The sequence below is a fragment of the Monodelphis domestica genome, chromosome 1 (genome assembly GCF_027887165.1).
Source record: "Monodelphis domestica isolate mMonDom1 chromosome 1, mMonDom1.pri, whole genome shotgun sequence".
NCBI classification, from domain to species: domain Eukaryota; kingdom Metazoa; phylum Chordata; class Mammalia; order Didelphimorphia; family Didelphidae; genus Monodelphis; species Monodelphis domestica.
In genome coordinates, this window is record NC_077227.1 from 255,446,646 (window position 1) to 255,464,572 (window position 17,927).

The following is a 17,927-nucleotide window of genomic DNA, read 5'->3' on the forward strand; positions in this document are numbered from 1 at the left end:
ACCTGGAAAGATTGACAGGAACTGAGACAAAGTGAAGTGAGCAGAACCAGGCGAACACTGTGCACAGTAACAGCAATATCCTACAATGATCAACTACAAATGACCACTATTCTAAGCAATACAACGAGCCAAGACAATCCTGAAGAATTTATGATGAAAAATGCTATCTACCTCCAGAGAAAGAACTGATGGAGTCTGAATGTAGATCAAAGCATACTTCTTTTTGGCTTTATTTTTCTTGATTGGAAAGGGGGTCTCTGTTTTCTTTCTAACATGACTAATATGGAAATGTTTTACATGCCTGCACATATAGAATCTATATCAAATTGTTTAACTTCTCAGAAAAGAAGGAAAAAATTTGGAACACAAAATTTAAAACCCCCCCACACAAATTTTAATTTATTTTACATGTAATTGGGAAAAAATAAAATATTTGAAATTGAGAGTTGTATCTGGAAGAGACCACAAAGATAATAATTAGTCCAACTCATATCTCTTTGCAAATATGGAAATCAGGCTACAATGACTTGTCCAAAATCATGCAGCTAGTCAGCAAAATATACTTTTATAATTATATATTATTATGCGTAAGGCAAGAGGCAGCATGGCCCCCCAATGCAGAGTTGGTCTTAAAGCCAAGAAGACTTGATTTCAAATCCAGCCCCTGACACATCCTGGACATTTGTCTCTGGAAAATTCACCCGACCTCTGACAGTGCTACAGAAAATTCTAAGAATATAAGGTGCAGAAACAACGCTGACTGGATATTGGTAGAAAGAGTGACTTTCCTCATCTAGCAGTTCTCAATATCATTTAAAATCATAGCTTTGGCCTTTATCTCAATCCCAGTATTCAAGGCACTTTACTTAGGATACAAAGACAATGAACACCAAGACTACCAAGAACGGGACTTGAAATGCTCAAAACAAGATCTAAGGTAGATAAATCTGGTGTTGGTATTCCTCACAGAATGGAGAGCAAAAATATACTGGACAAAATGGAAAGGAGAGGGATGAGGTGAAAGTCTTGGTTACAACTAATTAGAATCCAGCTCTCTTGACTTGCTTGACCTTCTCTGCTAACAGGTTCAAGTGTTGTCCCTTCCAAGCCATCTCTATAATAACTGAGAGAAATGACAGCTGGATTTTACATGTGAACTTATTATAAACTTTTTAGTATGTTTTTGTTTTAATAGAAAATTAACTTTGAAAAATAATCCTTGCTCTTTCAAATATACTTCAAAATAATTTTTTTAAAGTGCTTTAAGGTTTGCAAAGTTCCTTACAAATATAAACTCATATCCCAAGAGATTCTATTATTATGACCATTTTACAGAAAAGAAAATGGGGGCAGACAGGGGCTAAGTGGCTTACCCAATGTCACACAGCTGGTTAGTATCTGAGAGAGGATCTGAATTCAGGTCTTTCTGTTTCCAGGTCCCACATTTTACCCATTGCACCACATAGATGCCTTTATAATAGGATCTAAGAGTATCGTTTTAGAAATTAGCCACTCAGTAGGAGAGACCATCAGATCTTTTTAGTACTCCTGAAATAATACCAAATGGATGGTCACCTATTTCATTAACTCAAGCCCAATCGAGGTATAAGGACTTAGCTATAGCAATGATTCCATTTAAGAGAAACCATTAGTCCCCTCCAGAAATTCCCTTAATGCAGTGCGCTGTAATCTGAGGAGGTAAATTGAATTAGTAATGGCCTCAAACACCCTCCCACGTGTGATTATTTAACTGTGCTAATGACCACTCTAAAGCCTAGACTGGACAAGAGTCTTAATTTCTCTGAGGGGGATTTAATTCACCTCACTGTCAGGCATCTGGGATTCTCCTCGGAAAGTAAACCCTGTAAAAGTGACTGATGGAACCTACAGGAATAATAAAGAATTCCATACCAAGAGGTGATACTAGGCCAAGGCATCCTTAGCAAGAATGAAATGGAGAAAGGAAATATGACAACATGCAGAATATGGACGGTCCCTTCTCTACGAGGAGAAAACGATGGCAGGTCATAAAATGGAAAGAACATTGGCCTTAGAATCCATCTCTTGACAATTAGTTTTGGGGCCTGGGGAAATTACTTAACTTCTGAACCTCAGTTTCCTCATCTGTAAAATCAAGATAATCATATATTTCCTTATTCACAATGGTGTTGTAAGGAAAGCACTTTATGAAGTTTGAGATGATACATATCATAAAATCTAGAATAGGCAGGAAACTTCATGGTTGTTTGGGAGCTTCAAGGGAAAAGTAAGTGGCTAAAAGAGAGATAATTGTCTGTGTTGGACCAAATGATGGCCAGATATGAGGGCAGAAGATTCTCTTGTGCCCAGAGCCCTGACTTGATTCAAGGGATTTATTGGTAGTTATACTCAGGATTACCGAAGTAGTAGAAATAGGAAGAAATACCCGCCATTTGCAGTCTAGCTCTGGGCAGTGTCTGACACATAGTAGGTGCTTAATAAAGGCATGCTAATTGAGTTAGGATTTACCATGAAATCATTGTCTGGTACTCTTGGCAACCAGGCAGATCTTGGTGGACAATGGGATTGTAGAAAGGGCTAAGAGCCTTCAAATTCAAAATCCTTTTGGCAAGTGGAGATATCAGCTCATGATATATTAGATGCTCTCTGGGAGAAGAAAATACAACCTAATCAAAGAGTGACAAATAAGGCAGAAAGGGCTACAGAAGTCATGATGGACTCCAAACTGAAACTAACCATAGGAAAGTTATTCAATACCGTCACCTCAAATGCAAAAATAGGATCTTGACAATAGCCTGGAGTTGGAAGGGTCTTCAGAGGTCATTTGGTCTAGGTGTTCTTAAACTGGATCCATTAGATGGAGCAAATTACATCATTCTTTTCTTTAAAAAATGAAAAGCTTTATCTTCAATCATAGTATTAATTCTAAGACAGAACAGTAAGGGCTAGACAACTGAGGTTAAGTGATTTGTCCACTGTCACCCAAGTAGGAAATATCTGAGGCCAGACTTGAATCCAAGACTTCCCGATTCCAGGCCTGGTGGTCTTTCCACTCTGCTACCAAACTGCCCCCCTACATCATTATTTTCACTAAGCCTTTCACTAAAATTTAACATTTCCTTCCATTTTGAATGAGGGCAATGAAACATTTTTCAGACTTGACCTATGATTTCCTTCGTCTAGGAAACACAAGGGTGAGGAAACTTCTTCTCCCAATGGAGATGAGCATTTGCTCTGTAACTGAGGAGATTGCCCACTGAGAAGCTAAGTGATTTGCCACAGCCAGCATGTATCAGACGCACGTCTCCAACCCAAGCTTCCTTGATTCTGAGGGCAGTGTTCTAGATCTATGGCATTCTGCCTCTCAGCAGAAAGAGGAGCTGCTGAAATACCAAAAGGAGGTAGTTCATTATAGGGCAATCTTGAGAAGAGTGTTATAAGGAGGCTCCAAGTCAATTTCCATGGACCATCTTTAGGAGATTGAAGCCAGACCCTGTTTCCGTTATGGGAAGGATTCTGCCCACAGCTTCTGTTTATTTTCATGCAGATGGTAGGAATGAGACATTAAAAAGTGATTCAGAAACTTAATGAATTCTCAGCTACTGTAAAAACCCCTGGGTAGACAGCCACCCCCTTGGGGAAATATTCTACTGTCTTCTTTTCCCTTCTAGATCTCTTCCTGTTCCCTAAGTATCCTCTCCCAATGGAACCCTTCAGTCTGGAACCCTATATCCAGGTTTGCTTTCTCTTTGAGACCCACCAGCCCCTCTGGTTTCCTTCTCCCCAAGGGAGCCCCTTACTGCTTAGATACAAACCACAAAATATTTAACACATTCCATTCCTAAAAGAAAACCACAACAGCTGACATTCGCCATGCAGGAGTCATCCTACATTTCTCTAGTTGAGGAATTAGGCCAGAAGCCCTTCTTAATTTAATGGGAATTTGATTTGTTATTAAGAAATAATTGGTTAGAGATATAAAGTCTGACTGGAAGACAAGTCTGAGTTAGTTTTGTTTTTTTTAATTCAATGGAATTTAGGGCCCTTGTAAAAAGAAAGAAAACAACAAGCCAAAATAATTATGAGTTTCCACATCCACTCTGACCAATGTAAGGAACCAAGGAGACAGTATGACAAGAAGCAGTCATATTGGGCTAAGATTCAGGAGATCTCTTCCACCTCTAAAATTCTATGTCCTAGAGGTGAAGATCTATGGTTGTGGCATACTGCATATCTTGTCAGAAAATTTATAGTAGATTGGTTGGTCTTGCTGAACTATTCCCCCCCCTCTATTTTATTCGATTAAAACTGGAGAGAAGGCTATATCTGAAAATGAAAGTCATACAAAAGCAAAAGAAATCAAGAAATAAAAAAAGAAAGCTACATTTGCTAAATAATTTTAAGGGCAAAATAATATCATGTGTAATGTACCAAATAACTGAGAATCAAGAAATATGGAGGTATGTATGTTCTTCCACTAGGCTGAATATGAGAACATGAATCAGCCTTACTATCTTATCTCCATCAGTGGCTCAGAGGTGGAAATGAATTAGATACTACATTTGTTCAGAACATCTTATTTTGTAAGTGCCCATTAAGTATTTGTTTAACTGAATTGAAATAGGAAATTTACTCCTTAAACTGATAACTGACCACAAAATTGAGAATAGTGGCTTATGCCTCAAAAGAAAAAAAAGACTAGAATTCAATATCCTTTTGAAAAGTTGAGATATTAGTTAGATGCCATCCATGAGATACATCCTCATCTGAAAAGAAAGAATAACCAGCCAGGATCAAATAAAACAGAAGGAGATGTGGAAGTCATGATAGAGTCCAAACTGAAACTAACCACAGCAGTACTGTCACATCTAAAGCAAAAATAGGATCCCAACAGAGTTGTAATGGGCTTCAGAGCCAATCTAATATAGGTGTTCTTAATGTGGGATCCATTGGATGGTGGAAAATTACATCTTTATTTTCACCAACCTTTCACTGAAATGTAATATTTCCTTCAATTTTGAATTCAGACAAGAAAGCATGAATCGGAGAAGGGGTTCCTAGTTTTCACTAGACTGTCAAAGGGGCCCATCTCATATACACAGAAAAGGTTAGGAATCTTTCCTCAAGACCAATTGATATCTAAACGGAATCCACTCTACAACTCCCAGACGAGTGGTCATCCAGGCTCCTTCTGAAGATGTCCAATGACAGGAAGCCACTACACCTTCCAAGGCAATCTATTTCATGTAATAGAGTGTCTCTAAAGGGCTCTATTAGCTATGTAACCAAGGGCAAGTCACTTAACCCTGTTTGCCTCAGTTTCCACATGTATAAAAATGAGCTGAAAAAGGAAATGGCAAAGCACTCTAGTATCTCTGACAAGAAAACCCCAAATGGGGTCATGAAGAGTTAGATATGACTGACATGACTGAATAACAACAATAAGAACTCTAATACTAGCAATAACTCTAAATCCCTCTTGATTCTACTTTTATCGGGCTCTTGTTGTATCCAGCCTGGGATCTTGTCCCAAAAAAGCATTTGTAAAAACTAAGTGTAATCCACACAAGATTCACAACAATAACAGCAAAACAATGAAAGAGTAGGACAGTGGGCATTATTATGAAAGGTTAGAATATGAGGTTCTGTGAGTGTGCAAATGAGAAAATTTGAGTGGTTTCACTCTTCTTAAAGAAAGGTTGTTACTAAATGGAAAGCGGCCAGATGTTCTTCTTCCATAATGACAGAGGGCAAGAGGGAAAACAAGCTCACACTTCAGCATCAGAAACTAAGGATAAGCGTGAGGAAGAACTTTTCTGATTTAGATGACTACAAATTCAGTATAAAGTTACCAAGGAAAGCTGCTGAGTTATCTTTCCTGGGGATTTCTGAGAAACAAACTTGACGGTTTTTTAAAACACTATAATGGAAAGTGCTGCAAAGAAAGAATTACATCACTTTTTAACAAGTCACTCCATTTCCCTGGGCCTCAGCACCCTCATGTGTAAAATGAAGGGTTTAGCTAATGTGGTCTACAATTCTAATGTTCCATGACTCTGTGAACCTAAATTTTGGCTCTATGGTTCTACTACAAGAGGAAATTTTTCTTACCAATTAGCAGTGGGAGGAAACTATCAAAAAATGAAATTGATTGTACTAGGAGACAGTTTATCCTTCATCACTAGAGATCTTCAGGAAGAGGCTAAATGACCATTTGTCAGGAATAATGTAAAGAGGCTTTTTGATTAGGGATAATTTGTTACTAAGTTATTTTTGTTTCCTTCGAAATCTTAAAATGCTATGTATCTGACATAGTTTAGTTTACAAATATGTCCTTGAGGATCAAAGCCATTCCAGAATTCAGGTCATTCTAGATGTTGTGAATGGTCCTAAGTTAATGTCCAAAGGAATAAAGAACCAAAGGAAAAACCGGAATTGAAATCCAGAAAAAATTCCAATGTCAGATTTTTGGAATGGCAAACCACTGGTATTTTCTATCCTGACCAAAGATCTATATCCATCCTCACTCCCAATGACCTTCAGCACTATTACATGAGAAATACAATTCAGACCTAGGGGTCCTTTGAAGGTCCCTGTTAGACCTGAAATTTGGTTCCTAAGTAGGAATCTACCTCACCGGGGGAATTTTTTTCACCTTAAAAATGTAAATAATGACAGAATGGAACTATTCAACAAGCATATAATGATACTACTAGCTACCCAATTGAAAGCATGAATAAAGAAGACCAAATGACCCAAAGTGAACTTTTTATAACAGCTGACCTAATATCATTTATGATCATCAAACTGGGTCAGTTTCACATTTCACTTGAAATGAGGTACCATTAGTGCAAAACTGCCTTCCATCATTCTGGTTATTTTTTGTTTGGTTGGTTTTTTTAACCCTTACTTCTGTCTTAGTATCATTTCTAAGACAGAAGAACAGCAAGGACTAGGCAAATAACTTGTCCATGGTCACACAGCTAGGAAGTGTTTGAGGCCAGATTTGAACCCAGGTTCTCCTGACTCCAGGTCTGGCATTCTATTTACTGTGCTACTTAGCTGCCCCCCCCCCCATTCTGGTTAGTTTATAATCCTTCCTCCAGTAGGCATAAGGACAACACCTTCAATCATTCCATCCATGCAACAATTCACAGCATTTGGCCATTGACATGAGGAAAAAATAATTAGTGAGGTCAACACGCCACCTGGGCCATCCGACTTCATTCAGGGAGCTGTGTTTTCCCATATTTGCTCCACCTATAATGTGAGAATTAGGAGTGTTGGGTTCTGGAGGGGCTCCTATATGTCCCATTTTACAAGGGAGTAAAGCTACAAACTAATTGGGCAAGCATCAATATCTCTGCTCATTTGAGGATTTAGTAAGATAAGGAAACTGGAGAAAGTCAGAAAAGGGACTGAACTGATGATTTCACCGGTATAGAAACTCCCAGTAAGGGAACTCCCTCTATGAAAGTGGATAAGTGACTACTCTGTAACAAAAATCGTAACTATAATTAGCATTTTTAGGATAATAACCCCTTTATTTGGTGGGTGGTTTAATAAGATTTTTCTCAAATACATGTAAAAACCAATTTTAACCTTTAGTTTTCATAATGAATATTTCTATAGCTCTTTAAGGTTTGCAAAGCATCATACTTTCATGATCTCCTTGATCCTTATGATGACCATAGGAAGAATATACAGACATACAGATGAGGAACCTGATTCCAAGAGAGATTAAATGACTTGCAAAGGGTCACAGTCCAATTTTCTTAGCCCAGAGCTTTATCTACTATGCCTCCTGACTACTACTCCTACGTCTCTAACTCACAGATTTAGTGTTGTCTAGAGGCATTGGTGCTATTTGGCCAGGGTCACATAGCCAGTATAACCCAGAGGTAGGTCTCAATTCCAAGTCTTCCTTTTCAGTTCTGATGCCTCAGGGTGGCATGAGGTTGACTCTGGGTTCTTGAAGACTGGGCCACCAGAATCCAAGGAGACTGCGAAGGTTGAGTATTGGCCTCAGAAATGAGCTTGGTGCCTGTCATCCAAGAACCAATTTAGCTACCTATGAAATGGCATAACAGTAGAAAGTTGGCCACAAAATGATGAATATTTTGGTCACAATAACTTATAAAAACTGTCTCTTAAAAGTGGAGAGGGACCACTCATCGCATCATAGATTTAGACCTGGAAGGGACCATCTAGTGCATCTACCTCATTTTACACATGAGGAATCTGAAGCCCAAAGAGGTGACTTTACTTGCCCAAAGTTTTACAGATAGTAGATGGCAGAGGCGGGTCCTCTGATGTCACTGCATGAATATCGTCTTGATTTCATTTGGTAAAAGGAATAAGCCACAATAATTAAATCACAATCTTCCTAGCAAAGAGGAAACTAGGAAGCTACTCCAATGATTCAATACTGTTGTCTTTTCTAACTGCCCTAATCCTACCACTGTCAGCCAGTACATCACCTTGCATATAAGAGATGCCGAATAAATATTTGTTGAATTTAGGATCAAGAGATAGTATTAAAACACATGCACAGAGACAATGCCGCATGCAGTCAGCAAATGACTTGCAATTTTTTTTAATGCCATTGAAAGAGAAAACACCATCAACCAAAGTCCAACAACTGGAACCCCATAAGCAACAGTGTAAGAACACAGGAGAAAATCCTCAAGTATAGAGGCTCTAGCAAAGGCTGGCCACAGCCAGAAATGTTCATGTGAGCATGGAGAAACACAAGCTGAAAATTCCTCGCCTGGGTTGTTGAGGCGTTTTTCTCTACTGAGTTCTAAGAGGCCAAACCACACACACTTGAACACACATGCAAACGCGCGCGCATGCACACACACACACACACACACACACACACACACACACACACACACACACACAGCTTGGCAGTGGTTGCATTCCAGGACTGGTAATACAAGCCATGGAGCTGACTGCCAAGACAAGCAACAGAATGAGCCAGGCCCAGTTTCATTGGACACCATATACTGCATATGGCCCTGGAACCAGCGAAAACAGTGTTCTCACCCTCCTCAAAGGCATAGGAGACCCTCTGTTTTCAAACATACCTCCACGGGGCTTTAATTAAAGGAAAATGGAAAAATAATGTGCCTGTTGCTGCCCTCTCTCTACATATGTATGTGTACACACATGCATACATACAGATGCATGCGCCCACACACAGTCTCTCTCTGTCTCTCTTTCTTTCTCTCTCCCTTTCCCTCTCCCTCTCTCCCATCTCTCTTTTCCTCCCCTCTTCATATTCAAACATTTCACTACCATGGAAAAAAAGCAAACTGTATCCAAAAGCAGAAAGCTGAAAAAGAATGAAAGAATGTAACTTGCCCTCAGCTCTAGCTGTGATTACTTAAATGAACTTGGGCTGAATGAATAGAGAGCAGACCAACAGCTCAGGGCCATTCTACTTCAGGCCTGACATGGAAACAGAAAGTTGGGCACGAATGGCAGCACCCATTGCAACAGCACCTCCCCCACAACACAACAAGGCCAATAGACTTTGGGTCGCTTTGAAGACTGAAAAAATGACATGCAGCTAGGTCTTATAAACAGATAGAAAACAAATTTCAGCAAAAGTGGAGGAAGGGAGCCCTAGTAGGCAACAGTCATCACTAAAATTTATGGCATATACACACAGGAGTCTAAACTCATACCCAAAGGGCTGTGCAACAGCCTCTGCCAGAGGAGGCACCATCCACACATCACCCTGAGGGTTACTTCAGTAAGAATAGAGAGAAGCAGGAGGCAATCTTCTAACACTCAAGACTTCTAGAAGCACCTTACCCCTTCGGGTCATACAAGCCTCCAACTGTCTAAGAGGATTCTGTAGATGCCTAGGGTTCTGGAGCAGTGTCAAGGCAGAAAGAAAACAGGAGTAGGAGCTATCCACTCCCCTTATACCCCAAACACACACACACACACACACACACACACACACACACACACACCCCTCAAAGACTAGACAGGACCATGACTCACTTCTCTTGCGTTTTTAAGGGTCTCCATTTATAAGAATGCCATGCTATCCAACAATAGTGATTCTTAGACATCTAAAATCAATACCACATTCTACCCTAAAACCCTGCAAAGAAATGTTTATCTTATAGCCAGATTTGTTAGAAAGATGAAAGCAATAGAACCTGTTTCCTAAAACTTCAGGGAAGTAAAGGGGATAGAGGCTGTGGAGAGAGTTCTTCACTAGGGCCGCCATGGTAACAGGAAAGATATTGGGTCCTGTCCTCATATTGTATTTCCCAGTACTTTCTCTTGATGACTTAAAAATAGATCTCATAAGATTCCAGCAAAATTTATTTAAACTTTGGTACATACTGTCTATAACATCTGAAAATACCATTCAAGATCCCCCATCCAAATAAGAGGATCACGTTTGCACTAAAGAATGTTCTGAAAAATCAGTGGCACTACTCAACATCACAGGTATATCCTGGGCAAAGGTGGTACACAGAGAAGACAAGTCGGCTTTCAATGTTAAACCTGAAAGAAACTAAATGGGGAGTGGCTCTCTGCCACCCAACCATCACCTTCTTCAACTTCTTCCTTACTGAAGGAAATAACTTCCCACCTCTAAAGGTTCCATCTTCTAAAGTAAACCCAAAGTCTCCTTATTTATATGGTCCATCCCCTTTCCACCCACTGTCATGTCAAAATGTGACACTAACATCTAGGGGCCCAGATGTATTATGGACTGGTTCACAATCCCATCCATCCCTCCTACCTCCAAACTCCAATGGAGCAGAAGAGTCCTCTGCTCTGGGCCAGACCCAGCAGCTAGGGGAGGAAAGGCCAGTTTCTGCTCAGGTCCTTATGTAATCCAAAGTAGGGGAGGGTGGAGCTGGGATGGCCACAGCCCACAGCCCCTCTTCCAGGCCAGAAGTGGGGCACAGACCATACAGACAGCCTGGAATCCCTTGCTTCATGCTTCCCTCAGGATCTTACCCCAATATTCCTTTCCTACTGAACTCTTCCCACCTCCATCCCTTGAGATATGGGCTCCTGTTTTTTAGGATTCCTTGGGGCTTCCTCTCCAGGAAAATGGGCAGGGGGCGAGTCTCAGATAATTTTTGTTCTCCTTCCCTTTCATATTGCAACTTCCTAGACCCTGATCCTCCAGGTTCCCAACTCGGCGGTCACTGTCCCAAAGCTTAGGACCGTTTTCCTTTCTCCCACCCCGCCTTCCCCCCCGCCTACCGGAGCAGAGGAACTCCCCACAAGTGGACTAAGGAGGAGAGCTGGGCGGGGAGGCAGAGAACGGGAGAAGGAGAGAGGGATCGGACAGCCCAGCCAAAAGGAGCAGTCCCAAGGCAGGAACATTTGGGAAGTGCCGAGGCCACTGTGCCAAGAGCGGTGCCGAAATGAGGAGATCTGGATCCCGGGGCCACTACTCCCGAGGGAAAGAAGCTTTAACGCTTTTAGGGAGCAGGAGTTCTAAGCACCTTGCCTGGGAGACCTGTCCCAGGTCTTCATGAAGATCCACTCCGGGAGGGGTTTCAGGGTGCGCGGGGAGCTCCGCCCCGGAGAAGGGCTCAGGGTGAGCAGGACGCTGCGCCCGGGGGGGAAGAAGGTGTCCCAAGCGCCCAGGTCTGCAGGGGGCTTCCCCCTGGACTGGGGGGGAGGGGAAAGTCCACGAAGCGCGTGCCTCTAGTACCCACCGTGCACAGGGAGGAAGCGGAGGCGGCGCCCCCCGTGCAGGGCTGCAGGAGCAGGCGGAGGACGGCCGTAAGCCGAGTCCCGCTACCGCCCGGCTCCAGAGCTCCGTTCCCGTGCCCAGGCCCGTCCTGTCCCGGGAGCCGCCGCGGCGCCTGGACAGCAGGCGCTACCTCCCCCGCTGCTTCTGCAGCCGCCGCTGCCGCTGCCTCTGCAGCCTCCGCCGCCTCGGCTGCTGCCACAGCCCCCCCGTCGCTGCACTGCCCCGGTGCGTCCCTCCCGCAGGCTGTGGCGGGCGGCGGGATGGGTTGCATCAGCCCCGGTTATATAGCGGCCCCTGGGCGGCGGGGAGGGGTCAGGAATGCGGAACCGGCCGAGCTGCCAGCTCCAGACGTCAGAGGGGAACAGAGAGGAAGGGAAGGAGGGGACAGGGGAGGGAAGGGGGGTGTGGATCCGGCGCCACACACCCACTGACCTTCACCTCCTCCTCTCTTCTCACCCTCCTCCTCCCCATCCTCACCTCCGAAAGAAGGTATCAACCCACAGCTCCAGCCTGCCCCGCATCCCTTCGGTTCCCTCTTCCCTACCCCACATTTCAAGGGAGACCAAGAAGGGAGGAGGACAGAAGGGTTATGTAAGACACTCGCTGCCGCCGCCGCTGCCGCCGCCTCCCCCCCCACACACACACACACCCCAACCCGGCCACACTCACACAGCACACAATCGCCGCCGCCCCCTCCCCTTCTCTTGTGCTCTAGCTACCTCCCCCACCTCCATCTGGCCCCTTTGGAGAGAGAAAAGATGAAGGTTTTAGAAAGCTAAAGCCCATTTATACATAGCCTGTGTTTAATTATCTTCTTCATGCCTTCCCGGCTCCTCGCGAATCCCGTGTGTGTGAAAGACAGATCAGCTGCAGGTAGGTGGTCGCTGAAAAAGGCAATCGGTATATAACAAGTTCTGGGACCAAGGGCTGTGAACCCATCACATGTTCCCCGCCCACCCTTTCTATTAACTTTTCTAACATCATGGGATCGTAGATCTAGAGCTGAAAGAGATCTTAGATGTCATCTTGTCCAACCCACCTCATTTTACAGGTGATGGAAAGGTCCAGAGAGTTGAAGTCACTTGCCCAACGTCACACAGGCGAAAGCCAAGATTTGAACGTAGGTCCCCTGGGTCCCAAATCCACTACTCTTTCTCCTGCTCCTAGGTGCCTTGTCTTCTTAACTTACAGAGTTGGGGTTGGCCCCAATCAACATCCTAGACAGCAATTGTAAGAGCTCCTTTGTCATTTACAATTCAGATAACTGAAGAGGAAGTGCCAAGCCAGTGGGTTCCCAGTAGCAGCACACAATTACACCTTAGGGTGTCTCTTTCATTCACCAGGCTCCCAAATTCCATCCACTAAAAATGGCTCAAATGAGCAAACTGCACTCAGCAGCCCCAGACTCCCTTGATATCACCCCTATTCTCCTATATTACAACTTTTATTCCCTTCAGCAGAAAGGGATGTGGAGTCCTGGGACTACTTGAGGCTCTCCCAAAAACTGGCTGATAACTCTAATTATAGTATCCTATGGTATGCAGAGGAGGAAAGACAAAGAGAAAATCACCACAGGAAGAAATAAGTGGCAAAATCCAATAGTTAACATCCCCAGTCTCCAAAACCCTCTGACTCCCAAACAACCCTCTACTTTTGTGAGACTGAGAAAGAGAGAAAGGCTGATGTTTACTTAGTGGGACTTTCATCCTCCTCAATAAGTAGTCAGGTCAACAAAAGGAAGGAAAATCTCATTGCTTCTTTGTTTGCAAAGTAAAAAGAAGTCAAACTGAACAAATCTTGAGACAGATGAAAGGGAGTGGAGAGTAGTTTCTTCAAGGAGAGTGGGAAAAGAAGGTAAACTTTTTATCTTCATATTTATGTTTTCTCCTTAAATATCCATTTTCAAGAATATTTGTCAGATGAGAAGGCTAATATTCTTCCTGACCACCATCACCACCTTGAAACTTTTCATATCACACTTAGGGTCATAGGATCATAGACTTAAGAGCTCAGAAAGACTTTGGTGGTCATGTTGTCCCATCTCTTCATTTTAAAAAATAAGGAAACTGAGGCTCAAACAAGTTAAGTGACTCAAGCAAGGAATAAACATTAAATTAGGATTTGAATTTTGCTCCTCTGATTCCAAGTCTAGTGTTATTTCCACTGTATCAAACTCATTAAAGAGGCAAACATAAACATGATCAAAAAACTCCTGAAAGGCCCTTGAGAATTAGAAGTAATTTGATAGTCTAATATAAGAGCAAGAACTCTTAGCAACAGAAGGACCAACTATACCTTTACCATAGTGGAAAGATCAAAGCTACAGACAGTGAAAGTGCTTTATGATGGTTTCCCTAGGGGTCCAAGGGCTGGACATTTATATGGAAGAAACATTGAGCAGAAGCAATGACATTTTATGGGCTCTCTCAGCTGGGACTTTGAAAACACTAAACCAAGTTATGTTCAGGGACTTATAACTATCGTGTTTGGTTAGAGCCAAGGTCCTCTCCAGAGCCTACGTCAAAACCTTCCATAAGCCCTTTGAGAACTTTTATGGCTTTTTCCCCCTCTCTTTTCCCCACCCAAAGTAAATGTAATACGGGGATGACTGGAGGGAGAGACAATAGCAAAGAGTCTTCCAACCACCTCATTTCTTCCCAAATTGTTCTATCCTTATCTGGGTTACTAGGCTTATTGTGTTTTGGAGTCTACTGAGCAAAGATATGTCTATGTCTGTACCTACAATGGAATGTACCTACAACTGAAAAGTTGAAGGAATTTTCATCTTATATCAGTCCCCTGATACTAAAGGAAGAAAGAGTTTGATCTGAGTTACCAATCAACTAGCACTTATATGGTACCTTCTCTATTCATTCTACTGGGCCCTTTAGGGTTATCATATAAGTATAAGAAGTCTTGATCCCTTCCTTCAAGAAGTTTACATTCTAGTGAGGAAGATAATGGGAATGGTTTTGGATAAAGAAAACAACATGTAATTTATGGCAAATTAAGTTTTAAGCCATGTGGTATAAACCCTAAGTGACAGAAGAGTTTATCTAAATGTATCTATAGCATCCATTTACTAAATAATGGCACAAGTTTCTCCCTCATTTCATCTGGGTAGAAAGTATAGGTAGTCAATATCAGTTAACAACCTTTTATTTAGGGAGATAGAAGCCAGGGCCAATAATCCAGGAAACTGAGGGCAGATCCATCCATTCAAGAGGGCAAGATAAATGCAACCTACCCATGGTACAATAGCCCAAATCATGAGGGTATCTCCAGTTAGCACAAAAAATAGTGCAAAGTTCTCAAAACAAAATTAATTTTGCTTGTCACAAAATAGAGGCACATCACTTCTGGTTAAACTGGTCATTTGAAAGGTTTTAGAAAAGTCCAGGTCTCCTATCAATACTCCATCCAAGATCTAAAAAGAGCACATGTCAATAATGAGCAAGAAAACCAAAGAGAAAAAAGAATACAGACCTTCCTTCAGCCAGGATTGAACAAAAAAGCAACCAGAAGCCCTCAGGCATTGGAGAAAGATCCCACCAGGCAAGCAAGCACAGGTGAACAGGCTCTCAGAACAAAGAAGGTACAAGGGTCTAGAAGCTTTGACTGTTTTGAAGGGAAAGTTCCAAGGACATTTAGAAACCTGTAGAGCTTAAACTGGGGATGCTCCAAGAATTCCTCAAGACCATAATGCCACAAATAACCAGAGGAATTCCAGGTGAAGAGTACAGACTCTGATGAGGGACAGTCCAGGGGGGAAATTAACTCTCTCAGAGCAGACACACCAGAGGAAATAGGAGCTGGTGGTATGAGTCCAGGAAACTGAAGTTAGGACAAACAGGGCCTTACTACGAAAAGAGTGAAGCATGGTGTAGGGCCTGGCCATGGCATGGGAACTGAAGCCAGAGATAAGAATATAGGTAAGGCAAAAAACACAATGAAGGAAGAGTATGGGCCAAGAGATGCTCAAGAACTAAATTCAAAAGAAGGGAGCAACTCCACAACAAATACAAACTTCAGGGTAGGGATAGGGATGATGACTTGGCCACAAATTCTCTAAGAGTAGTGGGGAAAAAAACAATAAAGCATGAGATAAAAATGAAGTGGTAAGTGAAAAGAATTCTGGAAGGAAGAAAGGAAAGAAAAATAAGTAGTTTAGAAAAGAAAGTATTACTTACATATCCAACTCCTTGAAAATGAAAATGGAACAAAAAGAACTCAATGATTCCAAGAGACAAGAAATATCAGGGCAAAATTAAAAAGATTGAAAAAATAAAAGAAAATATATAGGAGAGATAATTTAAGAATCATTAGAATCCTTGAAAATGGTAATGGAACAAAAAAACCTGGATACCATCTGTTGAGAAACCATAAAAGAAAATGGAACAGTTGTACTAGAAATAGATGGGAAAGTAAAAATAGAATCCATTTATCACCTCCTAAAAGAAATCTCAAACTGAAAAATGCCAAGATTATCATAGCCAAAATCCATAGCTTCTAGGTCAAAGGAAATATACTGGAAGCATCCAAAAGGAAAGTGTTAATGTATCAAGGAACTATAGTCAGGATTATACAAGACTTGGTAGCAACTACTATAAATGTGAGAATATCTTGGAATATGAAATTCTAAGAAGCAAAATAATAAAAGCTTAGATTCCCACAATATTGGACCCTCCACAAAGGAGTATAATTTTATAGAGGGGAGATGGGAATAAGTAGGAAATGGATTTTAAGTGACATAGAGGACTGTCAAGTATTGGTGATGAAAAAAATCAAATTTGAGTAGAAGTTTTGAAATGCAAACATGAAAGTCGAAAGGAACTAAGAAATATTAATGTATTTGAAAATGGAAGGGAGCTAGATGATGATGGAGTGTTTCCATTCTAATAGGGGAAGATGAAAGAAATATTGCTTTTGGATCTAAATGTCTTCAGGGGTCATAGAAAAATTAATAAGAAAAAAGAAAGGGGGAATTGCATAGAGTTTTGTTCTATTCTGTTGGTTTTAAGAGAGGAAATAAAAAGAAATATCTAAGTACAAAATGAGGGAGAAAGTGAAAGAACTTTGTATTTCTCAAAAAAAAATGGAATACAGGAGAGGAAGTATATGAATATACGGAGTGAAGGGTGGGAGGTTGGAAAGTGAGCATCACATGAATCTCACTCTTATATGAGCCAGACAAAGGAGGGTTGAATATATATACACACTCACACATGCATGCGCACACACACACACACACACACACACACACACATATATATATATATATATGCATACATGAAGAGTTTAGTGCAAAAATATGTTAAACAACATGGAGATAGCCAGGAATAGAGTGAGAGAAAAGAAAGGCTGAGCACAGAGGATTGAGTTGGTCAGTCAACAGGAACAATCAGAGAAAATTTCAACTTTAGAGGATAGATTGTAAAAGGGACATTAAAAGAAAAGAAAAAAGGAAGAATAAGAATCAGTGACAGTGGTCTGGCTGAGGTGAAGAAAAGAGAGGAAGTAAAATGTAAACAAGCCACTTTGGATACAGATTACTAGAACTGATCATTTTCCTTCTCTTTTACCTTATTCTTCATTGTAAAAGTGGAGAAACTTTCACATCTCTTTCCTCATAAAGAGGAGAAAAGAAGGGGGAAAGCAAAAAAGTACATGTTGGAGAGAAATGCAACACTCATAAATATGAATGTAAATAGCATAAATTCACCTATAAAATGGAAGAGAACTCTATTAGAAAGTAGAATCCAAAAATAAATGTTATTTACAATAAACATACTTGGAACATAAATATGAAGCAGGCTTAAAATGTGGGACTGGAGCAGAATTTATTATGCAAACTAAAAAAAAGCATTCATTATCTTAGAAAAGGTAATATAGTAAGCATGCAAATTTTTAAAGAGTTAAACAAAGGAATCACATTATGTTTAAAGTCATCCTAGACAATGAAATAATATAAAATTTCATCTGTTAATGAGATGCCATAGTATCTAAATACTTACAAGAAAAATTAATAGAATTACAGAGATAAAGAGATGGTAAAAACTAATAATTGAGGGCCTTAATGTGCCCCCTTTCAAACCTAGGCAAATATAAGGAGAAGAGGAAGCATGAAAGAAATTAAGGACCTATATAATTTTAGAAAAGTTAAATATGACAAAAGAAT

The 17,927-nt window shown here is 41.2% G+C and overlaps 1 protein-coding gene across 3 annotated transcripts in view; it reads right to left on the bottom strand.

The window, feature by feature from the left end:
- Positions 1–12,044, bottom strand: part of JDP2 (Jun dimerization protein 2) — a 98,225-nt gene extending 86,181 nt beyond the window's left edge. Inside the window, exon 1 of one of the 3 annotated variants that reach the window (XM_016428399.2) lies at positions 11,496–12,044. In XM_016428399.2, coding sequence (XP_016283885.1) covers positions 11,496–11,526 — 31 coding nt within the window. In that variant the 5' untranslated portion in view covers positions 11,527–12,044. The remainder of the gene's footprint in view (positions 1–11,495) is intronic. The other 2 variants (XM_001367652.4, XM_056810674.1) reach the window with 2 other exon arrangements.
- Positions 12,045–17,927: the final 5,883 nt, after the last annotated feature.